Source organism: Mixophyes fleayi, chromosome 4 (assembly GCF_038048845.1).
Source record: "Mixophyes fleayi isolate aMixFle1 chromosome 4, aMixFle1.hap1, whole genome shotgun sequence".
In the NCBI taxonomy this organism is placed as follows: Eukaryota; Metazoa; Chordata; class Amphibia; order Anura; family Limnodynastidae; genus Mixophyes; species Mixophyes fleayi.
Window position 1 is genome coordinate 218,230,104 of NC_134405.1, and position 15,469 is coordinate 218,245,572.

Here is a 15,469-nt window from a genome sequence, read left to right on the forward strand (position 1 = left end):
CTGCTGAAATTGCCATATATTGTTTTATTTGTTCAAAAATAATAATAACAGTATTACTTATTATATTTTTATGTTCCATAGTTATATCAACCTGGAGGTTTATAATAAACATTTTTAAAGTTTGATAAGAGTATGGTTTTGCTACAATATAGAAGTTTAAGGCTCACATTAAGCCATTCTGCTACAGTACCTAAGATTTATTACTTAATACAGCATTATACATTACACATATCAACTGAAAGCACATAGTCTAAGAGCCTCTTGACCCCTGAGTCCTTGATCTCTCAAACAGTCACACATTATCTTTACTAAATCATATTAAGGGACCAGAGCAACAGCATTAATTCTTCACACTATCCAAAAAATAGGACCTATGGTTTGGGCTATTTAAGATGTTCATAAAACATCCTCATCCAAATACAGACAAACCTTACAAGTGGATACGTGTGAACATAGAGATTCTAATGTCACAAGTTAAATGCAATAAGACCAAATAGAAGAAACGATAGAAGGTCAGGGGTGCCATATGACTGTTTGAGGTCTACCAGTTGACTACCACTACTTTAGGTCAAGAAAGCATTAAGAATTCAAGATATCTCACAGGCTCCTTTTATAACATGGTTGCATTCCTGAAATCCCATCATTTGTTCATTCTAAAACATAGACAGTCAAATAAAGATTGTCTGGATTATGAAAGTTCCAAATCGCTTTGGAGCATGAGAGCAGCTATAAGCTATAGCAGAATTAAATAATTGCAGGGTATGATTGATAACAGAGGGAACACGAAAGTTTAACAATAGCACGGCAGGCACGAGGAACATGGTGGGTTTTGTGAAGGAACAAGGCAAAGAAAAAAGATTCCGAATGTATATAAATAATTTAGTCACTTTTAAAGACTTATCTACATTCAGCACTACAGATTTTAAACAAATTCTTCTACTTAATTTACACCATACAATTCCAGAACAATTTGAACAGAAACTATTTTAACATTCAAAACAAATTGTAGAATACATTCGTATTACATTTTACGTACTTGGCACACAACTTGAGTTAGTTCTATATTTTAAATAATAACATACAATCACATTAACTACAATCCATCCAGATAATTTCTTCAATATGGAGGAGATCTTCTTGTCTCATTGTGGCTATTTAGCTACAAATAAACAATCTGTGGCTAGGTCCCACTTTCCCCCTTGCAAATGTTGCGGGACATATATTCTCGGTAAGTAATGTGTATACTGCTGTATATATTTCTGTTCAATGTATTATGTGTCTGAGTGTTATAAAGCTGGCTGTCTCTCTGTACATGCTGAAGGGAATGTTTTATGTCTAATAGTCTTGGAACAAGTATTTAGTAACACAAATTTAAAGCTCACCGCTGTGGTCCAGAGGGGACTAGGGTGTATCCATTCTTATATGGTGTTGCAGGGTCCCTATCCCTGATCGTCCATAGAAGGGTCACAAAAATAAGATTTTTATACTTGCGTAAAATTCAATTCTCCTAGTCCACTGGGAAACACTGGGGTATAGTGTAGGTGAGCTAGGCGTACAGCACTTTAAGAAAGTAGCTAGTTAGCCTTAGTTCCTCCTCCTCTATACCCCACTTTCTGCTTAAGCCTCAGTTTATGTTTAACCAAGTCTCAAAGGAAAGGAAACAATAGAGATGAGAGGAATCGGAGCGTCAAGGGTGGGCACCTGTTGTCCCCAATGGACCAGGAGAAACAGATTTTTCGTACGTATAAAAATCCTATTTTCTGTCACATCCAATTGGGGGACACCGGGGACATCATAAAGTTATGGGCGGGGATGCTCAGAAGCAACAGGGTAAAGCACCGCTCTGCCAAAATTGTAATTTCCCGATGTAAACCAGAAACCCGAGTTAACAAGTGAAAAGGAGGACCATTGTTCACAAGACACAGCTGCTCCGTCAAGGCATTGTGTCGTGTCGCACACAAAGGCCTCTCGAAGTGAGCACAAAGAATCACAGGAACGGACTAGCTAGCCCCACTACACAGAATTTTACCACCACCTTAAGGAAAAAGGAAACCTACATGAAAGAACTACCTGAACATTAAAAGAAGGAGACTTGCATGATATGGCTGCAAGCTCAGAACCTCTTGCAACCTATAATTAGACTAAGAAGAAACCCTGTTCCCCAAGTAGGAAACTATGAAATACACTGTGTGTAGGTGTTGAAACGGGTAAAGCTGTAAAGCCATCAACCCTTAATCTTAAAACTAAAAGCAGTCTAACCTCTGACCCTCAGGAGAACTAAGGCGCAAACCAGCAGCCAGCCTGTCCTGGATGAACACAAGCATCTGGAAATTCGAAAGAAAAGATAGGATATTACCACTAATACATGACTTCCAGACAAGACTAACATTCAAACTGAACCCGGCTTGCAAGCCCAAAGCATGGTTTGCACCATGCACCTAGACAAACCCTTAGCTGGAACGATCAAGGCCTGAACAGCCATGCCGTTAAGGACAGACGTCCTAAACCAAGAACCACCAAAGAATGAACATGGCGTCTATCGAGACAGCCAGAGGATCTCTCGTCCTGGAACCGCCGAACCATGTGATTCCATTAAATGTGTCTGCTGAAAAATTCAGTTGCCTATCATCCTCTCCATAGGAAGAAAATCTCCATGACCGCCTGAACGTGAGCTTTGATCCACTTAAAGAGCCTGTGCGTCTTTTCCATGGCTAAAAAATTTCTGACGCACCTCAGTGAATCTAGGTACAGCCCCTTTGTGACATTGTTTGATGGTATCTTTATCTCCGTTCCTTGAGGAAAATATTGTGCGCTGATTAGAGCATGGAATAACGCTGCCAGTACCAATAAAGGGAAGGTTGAATTCTTTCAGAAACCAATGCCAGTGAAAACACAGGTGTGAAGACAGACTGCACTCTAATTACTGGCCTCAATTGCCACCAAGGTGCAATTCTAAATCGAGAACGGTGGACCCTGCAGATATTGCTGACTTGCTTCCATGAAACAAACAACTGACACAATCAAGGAAAGGTTGGAATAGCATCACGGACCGTGCAGGCGGGATCTGCTCTACTTGGAAATAATCCTAGCCAGAAACTCCCATACAAGAAACTTGAACTTGGAATAAAACTCAACCTTTTGTGATTTCAAAAATGGAAACCCAAATCCGGAAGAAATCAAGGACCAGATTACATGTCACATAGCTAGTCGCCTACTTGGACATGCAGCAATCCTTGTGGAAAATAACCTCCCGGAAAGGTAACTGAGGAGAACGTACACAGACCCCAGTGCAAAACTTTTCCAAACCTGGAATTTGTGTTAGCTGAAACCACCAAACTCTTAAAGAAAAGACACAAGCACCCATCACGGCATACTCAGGAGGGCTAGAATGCCCGACCCACTGACTGCATGTCCATGGACTTAGCCACCAGATGTTACTTAGATAGAAGGACCAGAAGCTGGCTATCCTGGAAATCTAGATAGAAGGACCAGAAGCTGGCTATCCTGGAAATCTGAGAAGACTGTTGCTGACAGGACCCTCTGGGACTTACGATCCTGTGTCGCCCAAGACTCACTGAAAAAAATCATGCAACTGTTGGGGAAAAGGGAAACAAATAGAATTGTTAGCCCGCCTGGTAAAGGGAGAGCGTTTTGTAGGCTCAGGGACAACACTTGATGTACAATCCATATTATATGATCCATAACGACAGAAATTAAGAACTTCCTGCACCATAGAAAAGTTCAGAAATACAGAGTCAACAAAGCCCTTACCCTCTGCTGGAAAGAAGAGTCAGAATCTGACCCAGTTCACGGCAGAGGCACTGAAAACCGCCTGCACTTAGGGGAGGAAGGATGCACAGCCAAATGTAACCTCCTCCATAAGGGGAGAAAATGGAAAACCAAACTTCGTACCCAAGTCACAAGACCACGTACCTAAGCTGGTTCCACAAAAAAAAAAATGCAACCGAAGGTCCAACCAAACAGGAGCACAAACCACCACTAATATATACCACTGCAAATGAGCAAGCTGAGCCGCAGCCTTGGTCATTGAACGAGCCTAAGTGGTTCACACAAATTGGCAAGAACTCCCTGGCGCATCAAGGCTTGCGATCCACAGATTGGCAAGCTGCGCACAATCATCCGGAAGACAATTTAGAGTTACAATGGCAGAGGTGAACAGAAATCACCCCAGCCTTAACCCATAAAGTTCACCCCGTATCTGAAATGTTATACACAGAAGGGGCAAAACACACTGAACAAACACAAAGATAAAAGTAAGCAGCACACAATCAAAGCACAGAATATAATGATGGGTGCTGGAGCGGATGTGGCTCTACTTCCCTTTCTCCCAGCCAAACACTTAGTGTGTCAGCACGACTGTATTGGTATCCGGGTGGAGGGGAAGGGGGGACGAGTGCTCGTAGCTTCAATGAACCTCTGATGCAACCCCCCCCAAAAGTTGATCAGCCGGCAGCCATAAGACGACAAAATAACAAAGAAAACAATGCAATTAAATTAATTATTAATTAAAAGCTAACTACAGGGGCTGCCTAACAGCTCCATACATCCTACACAATTAGGCACTTAAACTAAACTGAGTCTTAAAGCAGGAAGTGAGGTTGAGAGGGGAAGGAGCTAGGATTAACTAATTACTTTCTTAAGTGCCACACGTCTAGCACACCTACACTATATCCCAATGTTCCTGGTGTCCCCCAATGGGATGTGGGAGAAAACTGGTCACTGCATACAAGCCACAGCCAGTAGTCACAGAGCAGAGGCACCGGAATGGCTTCTGATGCTGTCTCCTATATTCAAAATGGCTACAGTCCCTCTTGAGCAGATTTTTGACTTGGAAGAGCGCTATACTGCAGTACAGAAATCCATGGAGGTACTTTTGGGTAGGGGATTTAAAGATAAATCTCACAAGCTCAGACTTAGCAATGCCAGAGTGCTCCCTGCCACCGAGTACAAAGTGAACATGGTTTAGGTTGATTCACATGCAAGATAAGACAAGCAACCTGGAATGGTTAAAGCGACAGAGGGCTGGATTACCCCTAACAAAAAATGTGTATAAAAAGGGGCAGAAAAGCCTGGAATAACATGTGTGTACATCAACTACTTTTAAATGGATATTGTGTGTAACTTCTCTTTTAACAACTATTGAGCAATAAACATTACTATTCTTAAAGTGTCTGCTCTATTCCTGCAAGACGCCTATACCTGCTCCAGTGACCTATACTTGAGAGAGAACACTCTTATCCAACCCCCAGCTGTCCTGGCATCCTGATTCAACGCTCTATGTGCTATATAGCAGCCCTGGTAACAAGCAAAAAGGTACTGCAGCAACTACACACCATCAAGATGAAAGCAGCTCCAAGTGCCTACAGTCAGTCCCTACCTAGTCCATGACTCCAAAACCCAGCACAGATGGGAATCACGTTTCCTGCTCTGTCTCATTAATTTCAGTTTGATTAGACAGGATTCTAATTAAACAAAACAATTATTGAGTTTTACATGGCCAGACTTAAACAGTCGTTTAGGTCCATAGTGTATATCTTACGGTCAGTATGATGGATGCAGATCTGAAAGGACTTTGAAAGGCCCAATACTTATATCAATTGTTTTGTGTTAAAACATGCTTAAAAAGCAAACATTCTGGAGGGTTTGTTCTTAGTCAACAAAATATCTAATAAGTAATAAACATGTCAGCAGATGCACCATGGAAACAAAAAACTCAAAGGTTATGCACATATGATGCATGCTATGCAAACGTACCTTCTGATCAGGACAAGAGCAAGCAGAAGAAAAAGACAGAACAGCCCATGAAAACAGATAACAAGAAACAACATGAATGCATTGTGTATGGTGCAAACTGGTAGTGTATTCTTAATCATGATAAATGACACTAGCAATAATTTAAAAAATCCTTAACGCTACGCAAACAAATATTTGTTGAATAGAAATTAACGACCTTCCTGCTGACAATAACCTACAAAGGGTTTGTGAATAACATATGAGCTGGTGATTACACAAACCAACCAAGAAAATATTACCACAATCAGATACTAGGGAAAAGCAGTCTACCTAGTTTACGATATTTGTGGGAATAACTTTTGTAGTGTGTGATCAAATTAGGTCTGTGTCATGGAAAAACACATATGGGGGGAATTCAGTTGACCGCGTTACTGTAAAAAGTAACAATGCCCTTAAATACCACGAGCGGAAAGCCGGGTTGATTTTACCGCAATAATGGTAATAGAGTTATTGCAACGCTAATCTGGGAGGAATCGAATTCGAATGTACACTGAAAAATTACTGTTCCATTATGCAAGCGCTGAAGACATCTTTAACCATCTTGGAGAAAATGTTAGTGTCTAATAATAATTCTTATTTATTACAGCATAGATGCTGCAGGCATGATAAAACTAATAACATAGGTATTATATATAATTATGACATGGCAACTGAAAACAGGATTTTTATACTTACGTTAACTCCGTTTATTGAATTACATTTGGGGAACGCTGCTAACCTTGGATTATAGAGAGTGCTTGTGCTGGAGTAGGCACAAATTCTTAACTGTAAAATTGTTTGAATTTAAGGCTACACTCTACTATACCCCCTCCAACAATAGCTCATCAGTGGTTTTAAGTAACAAAGCCCATACGATAAAACAGATATTTTCAAACAAACAAGAACAACACTAATCCTTAAAACAGAGCAAAAAAGGGTTGAGAACACAGTGTCCCTTCCCCCAAATGGAATCAGAGAAATGGATGTAAACCAAGTATAAATATACTCTTTTTCTTCCACTTTGTGGGACACTGCTAACCTAAAGCTGCCCTTAGGAGAGGGTACACTCAGACACAGCTGTGTGCAAAACTTTTTGTCTAAAGTTGGCTTCCATTGGATACCAAGATAATAAACCTGTAGCATTTGGTAAAAGTATGGACTGACAACCAGGATGCTGCTCAACAAAACTATTGAACTGAGGCTCTAGTCATGCTGCTCACTAATCTGGTTGAGTTGGCTGGAATGTTACCAGGAACCAGTGTTCTTGCTACTACTGGGGAAAGCACCTTCCCCCATGCCCCAGTACAAATATAGCTCTGTCCATTAGGACAAAGACCCCTGCACTATTTGTCTCTAGTGCAGTAGTAGCCCCCCACCTATTTTCCTGGTCAATGGAGATCCTGCACTAAACAGTTTTTACAGTTAAGAATTAGTGTCTACTCCAGCATGAGCGTCCTCTATACCCCAACGATAGCTGTGTACCCCAAAGAGGAAGAAAGAGAAAAATAAGATATAAAGACAACTGACTCAACTGAGAAACCAAATGGAATAAAAGATAATGGTTTTGAATTTAAAAAAAAAAAAATTAAGTGCATCACAAATATTTCCAAATTGTATTTGACTTTCCAAATGCAATGATCATAATAACTGTACAACTGATCTTTTAATTTTTATAGGTGTCTATGCACAATATAAAACTAATCTTTAGATTCATCATTCTCCCCTGTTCTCTTGAATCTGCTAAAAGTATTGGATATTTAACATTACCACAGATATGGGAACCTCAATATAATTATATTACATATATACAAATACACAACATGTAAAATATATTTACAGCTCTAAGGTTGACTTTACCTCTATTAAATGTCCAGTCAATGGTCTCCATAAGATTTCAATTCTGTGCATATTTACCAATCCTGTCTCCAGTAATTTAGCAACAGCAAAAAGCGATGGTTCCTGAAAGATGCAAACTTGGTGAGCAACAGTAAAATATGAGTTACAAATAAGAATGCTGGCGATTTGTACCTACCAAAAAGGCACTTGTCCACCCAACTCTGAAAATGGCATTTAATGTAAGCATAAGGTAATATTAACAGTTTTAATAATTTTGCATTTTCATAGTACAAAGCAACTTCATAGTAAAAATATATTGAATGGGACGGTGTTGGTTTTAACAATACATAAATCATAACAGTATTACCAATACAAATAATAATGAGATGATGTTGGATTACAATAATTTAAAGTCTAATAGTATCACAGTATAATACACAAGTGATGTTAATATATACACTACTATACAGTGACCTGTGATTGCAACACTTATAGTTTAGTGGATTCTGATGTCAATACTTCTGTATGTAGCATAAGTAATAACAGTCCCAGATATCAGCAGTCCCCTCTTATTTCTGTGACTTAAAAGGAGCTGGCCATCAGCCTTGTGCATTTATGTGGTCATAGAGCTCCTCGGTCACTTCTACTATCCACATAATATACACTAGGGGGTACATTATACTCTACGTTAACATTACTTATTATTATTACTACTTTAACTGCTGGACAACATCATACAACCATCATGAAAGTTTCAGCTCATTCAACACTTATGATAAAATGTTATTAGCGGTTATGTGCTGAGAACAGAAACGTTGCTAACAGCTTTGATATCGATCCTTTTGAAATGACAGAATATGACAACACAATGTAGAGCTTTGAACACCAGTAGTAATAATAATAAGTCAGGCCCTTACTTCTCTCCGTGCTGCCAATATTCTTCAAGCAGTAAATTGATACAGAAGAGTAAAGTTCTAATGAAATGAATAAAGTGACATCTTACACAGCCAGATCAGTGATTTCAGAACAGAGTGCTATTATTACTTTTATCTACTTATTTCTAACAATTTGTGACTTATTGGCACAAAAAAATCTTCACTGACAGCATGAGGGATTTTTGCCAGCTTCACCTAGCCTACTGGGCCCATTCCAATAATTTTCATAATATACATGATCATCAGCTGGAAAAAAACAAGCAAAACGAAGTAAGTGCTAGTTTTTAAAAAGAATAGATAGAATTTAATAGCTAGATTAAGAGTGAAATTTAGTTCTGCGCAATGTGCTGACGGAACAGTCGCAAGGGCACTCCGTGGCGGTGCAACATTGCAAGTTTTTCCTCACACCCAATGGAAGTGTGTACGAAAATCTGCAATGCTGGGATAACATAGTAGCTGGAAACGCGCAGAGCTGAACGTCACAGTACATCGCACAGAGTTAATTTCCCCATAATGTTTAATATGTTGTGAATATATGCATATACTGAATTCACTGAACAGACCAGCAATACTGTATTAACAGAATTGCAGATATATTCAAACATAAAATCAGATCCTGATCCCAATGAATGTTTCGGTCCTTGGGGACTTTCATTAGAGGAGTAAAACTATTATTAGGATCAGGACCTGATGTGGCAACACTTTTTATGTTTTAATAAATCATTTTTGCATTTTTTTCGAATATGCTGGTGCTGGCTTGGTCTGCAAAAAACCTTTTTCGGACCATGCACAGTCAATGATATTTGTTACTATTATAATATATTTAATGTTGCCTCACTGTGCACTAGTATGTGTGTATATATTATACACATACACAATAATGTATCTTATTTATATACACAAATTAAAATTCAGTATTAATGCAATATTTAGTACTGAATATACAGCTTAGTTTTTAAATAATATTCAATGTTATTAATACAATGCTTGCATACATACAGAGTTCAACAAGTAAGTAATTTAGTAGTTAGATATATTATATTTATGTATATACATATGAATTGCACATATAACACTTGATAGCATTGTCTGATTGTATGTTTGAGTGTATTATTCTTTACGTTTGTGTAAGGGTAACGCAATTTATTGTTTTCTAATTAAAGCTTACTTCTTCATTATAAGAGATAATGTATGCATACAGTAAATCATCAGATGTTAGGAGTTACATCTGATTTCCATGACTTGTATAAAAAGCCTGATGTCTTGTGCTTTTTATATAGGGACTTCTAAAAACCATTCCTGTTTATAGTAGGAGTACAATATCACGTATATAACCCCTACAAATTTTCTAAAGACAAAACTCATGGACCCAGGACAGGAAGTATTGTGGTGCCCAGGCTGGCATTCACCAAGGGACATATAATTAATAAAAGTAAGGTATAGCTACTGCCAAATTAATGCCCTTTTTCGTGAAAAGATTCCTCCTTATGTAGGGCTGATGTCTGTGTGTGCATTCCTCACAAAGTGCAACAACCAGGTAACTTTTAAGCAGTATTTAGAGCTTTCAGCTCTACAGTGCATTTAGCTGTATCATTTAATCATAAAAATCTGTGATCTCTAAGATAAGTATAACCGCCACATACATTGTGTAATGGATACACAAAAAACAGAACACGTTGCATTCCAAGGGCCTCAGCTGCTTCGATTTCTTCCAGGGGACCATTAACTAAAGAATAGTGATATCCAAGATTACAGCCTAATCCTCCAAAACTAATACTTTTTTACACAGTCTGTACAAAGCCTTGAGAACAGGATCATTGTGATATTTGAAGCAACAACACATATATATATATATATATATATATATATATATATATATATATATAAAGATTCTAGTGTAGAATCATACACACATTACAGAAAACTTATCTACACAGACATAAGCTGCCACTTGCCTTGCTATTCCCATATGCCATGTCCATAGCCTCCAGAGATAATGAGCACAGTGCATTAATCAGATGGTGAAGAGACACATCATCCAGATATCTGTTTGGAGGAACAGTCATCAATTCTTTACATGCTTCCATTTATGTCAAGGCACAATAACACTTACTGTAAGTTGATTCGTTTTCGGTTAGAAATATTCTAGTTTTTAAGTGATCATTTTCTAATGTTTAAATGCATAGAAAACACTGACATTTTGTGTTGAAAACAGTAGGTGACTGCAATATCATCACTGATAGGAAATGTATCACTGAATAGTGTATAAATTGGACTTTCATAAAAGATATGATCTACTTGGTATAAGAGTGGTGTTTACCATAACAACCAATGAGACATTAATTTTATGTCCTGAACGGTACAAGAAAGACCACATTCCTATAGATTGTAAGTTTACCTCTGTCTGTATTACCCAGTATTGCTTTATTACTGGGGGGTTTTTTGGCTCCCAATTGTAAAGCGCTACAGCATTTGCTGGCAGTATATAAATAAATGTTGATTTTTAAAATAAATAAGCCTATAGAATATTTTTTTAGAAATGTCCAACATTGTCCTGCAATATAAAATTATTAAAAAAAATTGTGCACATATAGATTCAATGTTATGTACATTTTACCACTTCCACACCATATAACATAAGATATAGGTTACTTGCATCATAGCAGCAACACTGGCGTTTCCTGCACCTAAACCTGTGGATGCTCAGCACAATGAAGAGGACTCCAAATCTTAGACCGTGGCATCTTTCTTGATGTTTCTGAACACCGACCTTTCTCTACCTGCATCATGCGCACTCATGGTATAGTAAAATACTCTACTCTCTCATCTGTTTGTTACCTTATGCAGGGTTATGGCACACTCCTGTGAAAGTCCCCAACTTCAGTCAATCAATAGAAAGAGCAAAGCATTTCCTTGATAATAAAATAGTCTTAGAACCACCCACTTTGTTAGAGCTCATCATTACAGCCCCAGCAAGCGGAGGTCAAGGTTGTAAAGCTAATTTAAGTCTGTATAAAAAAGAGGATTTATGTACTTACATTAAATCCGTTTCTCTGATTCCGTCTGGGGGACACTGCTTACCATGGGTTGTGGAGGGGAGCACGGGAGTTGGCACCTAGCTAGTAAATCTTTAGCACTGCTGACAGACCCCTCCCCTCTACAATCCCCCCCGCCTCTTCCTCCTCAGTTAATTAAAAAGCCCAAGGAGAAAAGGCCAATCAAACAAGAACACACAGAAGGAAAGCAGAAGGGAGGGATCGCAGTGTCCCCCAGACGGAATCAGAGAAACGGATTTAACGTAAGTACATAAATCCTCTTTTCTCTTTCATCCAGTCTGGGGGACACTGCTTACCATGGGGACGTTCTAAAGCAGCCCCCTAAGGGTGGGACCACTCTGAAAGCCCCGCTCGTAGAGCACTACGAGCAAAATTTGCATCCGCAGATGCAAATACATTAAGTTGATAACATTTTGTAAAGGTGTGGACAGAGGACCAGGTGGCTGCCCTGCAAAGCTGGTCTGCAGAAACCCCATTTCTCGCTGCCCATGACGCCCTTACTGATCTGATGGAATGGGGCCGTAAGTCTCTCTGGCACCGGACGGTTAGCCTTTATGTAAGCTTGCTTAATGGTTGCCATAATCCACCTTGCAATGGACTGTTTTGAGGCTGGCCAACCTCTTTTATTAGAATCATAAAGAACAAACAGAGAATCTGTACGTCTAATCTGAGAAGTTCTTTTGACATAAATGCGGAGAGCCCTAACCACATCTAACTTTTCCATAGACTGTTGATCAGAATGGGAAGTAGATGAAAAGACCGGAACTACAATTTCCTGGTTCAGATGGAAAGCCGAAACTAACCGCCTGTCACTCTGTTTTCAGGCATCCTATTTACTCTGTCAGTGAGAGCCTCTGGCTCTCATCTGACAGAGCAGTGCCTGCGCTGCTGTTCTGGGAGTGTGTTCTCTATAGTGGAACACACTCCCAGGTCTGCCACCAAAAGAAGAGCTTCCTATTAAAAAAGGAATCTAATAAAATAAAATTAAGTGAGAATAAAATAAAACAACACTAGCAGTACTAAAACACAGCCCAACTCCATGGGCACCTAAAAAAAACTGAACAGGAAGGGGCAGGGGGATTGTAGAGGGGAGGGGTCTGTCAGCAGTGTTAAAGATTAACTAGCTAGGTGCCAACTCCCGTGCTCCCCTCCACAACCCATGGTAAGCAGTGTCCCCCAGACTGGATGAAAAAGAAATCTAATTTATTGCTTTGGTATACATGAATAAGATACCTCATGCATGGAGTTTTAAAGCAAGTGATTTCATTTTTGAGTTTAGTTCCAGTTGAACACCTTCAATAAATGGGGCGTGTATAATATACATTTTAAATATGCAATATCTATATCCATTTTGTTCAGTTCCTGACCTCTTTATCATTGCGCACACAGCATTCAAATTGGCACTTCCATATTAGCTATGGGATTCCAGTGACATCACAAGGACAACCCCAAGTAACCGGCAGGACAGGGAAAAGCCTGCATTATTATATCAGGCAAACTGGATGTAACATTGTAAATTTGCCAGTTGCAAGTTTAAGATGGACCTATACGTGCTGGCAATAAGGAACAACCACTACTCAAGTCTCATCTCATACAGGTTGTCACTGGTTAAAAGATAGAAGTTAAAAAAATAAAAATGTAAAAAGAAAAGCTGAAAAAGAAAGAAAAAACCCACCAAAACTCTCTCAGTCAAAGAACTGACTAGAAGCTAGCTACATCATTGGCAAATTTGGTAGAAAGTTGTCTTATAGTTTAAAGAACCACATAATATCTGAAAATTCCAATCAAGTGAATCTCTTACTGTGAGCTTTCAAACAATCGAGAAAGGATTGTGGAGATAACAGGCAAGTCTGTCATAACTGCTGTAGTCAAAACCTGAAAAAACAAGGTTACATAGATGAGATGAAACACTGCACTTCTGGTCAACATATGGAAGTCAGATATGATGTAGAGTGGACACTTACTGTGCTTGGACCCTCAACTGCTCTCCCAGGCTTTAATGCACCACCACTGCTAGGTTTCAAGCCAAGGATCCACACCAAGTGCTAAAATAAATTAAATCATTCTAAAAATCAGAATGCATCAGTAACACGATAGACATGAAAACTATGAAAAATACAAATTAATAATGTGTGTGTGGTTCCACAAATGTCTACAGCTCTTGGAAAGAAACAGTGCACATACATCTGGTATGATTGCTGCAGACAGAAAAAAAAATGCTTAATAACACTATGACAAGTTAATGGAATGCAGGAAAAATTGACAATATCACTCAAATGGCCAAATAAAGGTTTCTGAACAGCAATCGCCTTGTAAATAATCTTCTTCACAAGGTTTCCCAAGTGTAATATTATTATTCCGTTGGCTGCAGTCAGATATATAACTTTTGTAAGCACTAGACAACCCAAGCCAAATGACAAGGTTCTGACGGGCATTCATGAAAAGCACAACTGACATACTATTTGTGAAACTCACAACTGAAATTTGAAGGGAAGATTTCTTCCTGCTTAAAATAAAAAGGGTACATATGCTTTAAAGGTGTAATCCATTTATGTGGATATTATTTAGAGACCTACAGGGTCATATTAGTTATTTACACTCCTTCTGATCATTTGTTAAGAATGTGCAAGCAGCGAGACTCTTGACAGTACATGGTAAGTAAGTATCCTCTCTCTGCTGGGAGCTCTCATCAGTGCCCTCTAGAAACAAACCTGACCCCACTGCTGCATTCAATGCTTGACATCAATATGTTTAAATTCCACAGCAAGAACAGCATTTTGCACCGTGGAATTCACACACGTGGACAGTGACACTTACACCAACATATGCTGCCCAGCCTTATTCAGCTTAAATGAATTGTCATTTTTTAAAAAGAAAAGTTGACACCCCCACCCTCCCATGTAACAAATAGTGGGCTCCTTCCCCCATATCCCGTCTGTTGCCTAGTGTTGTAGAGCACTTTTATTCAGCTCTATTGAAGCAGAGAGGCGGAATTGAGGCCAGAAGTGCTGTAAGCTAACAGCTTGATATCGATGCAGGCTTCAGGTGATGGGGGAGATCCAGGGAATGGAGCCCCTATTTTTTATATAGAGGAGCAGGTCAGAAAGATGTGTGGGGCAGGGGCGGGAGATCAATCAAAATCAGCCAACCACATTAATATATGCATTGTTTAACATCACACACTCCAAATTGCCACACAATACTGACAACAATGTCTGCATGTTATTACTTTCACTACCCCATTTTAATAAATGACCTTTAAAGTTAGCTGTGTTTTAATCCAAACAATTCCACAAAGATACATAATAAATAAATGACAGAATTACCTGAAGAGTTGCAAGCACTAGTTGCCAGGATGTCCCCAGATACCCTCCATGACAATGAGCCAAGTTAAGCAATGTTCGCATACACTGGATATTCTTAGCAGTAAGCTGAGAAACAAAGAGTGGGTCTCATAAGTCTTGCAAAACAATATTCTATAAAATGGCACATTTAGAACCAGAACAGGAGGAGAAGGAAGGTAATCTGCTGTACCATAACAGTTCCTTGTGGCTGCAGAGCTAGAGGCTGTCCAACAGCTACTACTTGCTGATGAGAATCACTTGAGGGGCTGATCATCTGCACATTTTGTCCCTGGATTGAATATGCTATGGAAAAAAGCATAAGTAATACAAAATGAGAAGAGTCAAGCGCTCAAACTGCTCTCTGGAGAGGTTCATTATCTCTCCAGTTTACCCCATACGTCATGAAATGTGAACATGGGATTTGTCAGGCAGATATCACAGCAGTATATAACTCACTATTACTGTCCTATGTAGAACCACAGAGATAACCAGTCAACCTAGTTAA

General features: G+C 39.1%; 1 protein-coding gene across 3 annotated transcripts in view; it reads right to left on the minus strand.

The window, feature by feature from the left end:
• Positions 1-15,469, minus strand: part of MON2 (MON2 regulator of endosome-to-Golgi trafficking) — a 130,242-nt gene that overhangs the window by 65,115 nt on the left and 49,658 nt on the right. For all 3 annotated transcript variants that reach the window (XM_075209344.1, XM_075209343.1, XM_075209345.1), the window contains 6 exons: positions 15,155-15,267; positions 14,947-15,051; positions 13,585-13,665; positions 13,422-13,495; positions 10,520-10,610; positions 7,651-7,752 (listed from right to left, as the gene is read on the minus strand). In XM_075209344.1, coding sequence (XP_075065445.1) covers positions 7,651-7,752; positions 10,520-10,610; positions 13,422-13,495; positions 13,585-13,665; positions 14,947-15,051; positions 15,155-15,267 — 566 coding nt within the window. The remainder of the gene's footprint in view (positions 1-7,650; positions 7,753-10,519; positions 10,611-13,421; positions 13,496-13,584; positions 13,666-14,946; positions 15,052-15,154; positions 15,268-15,469) is intronic.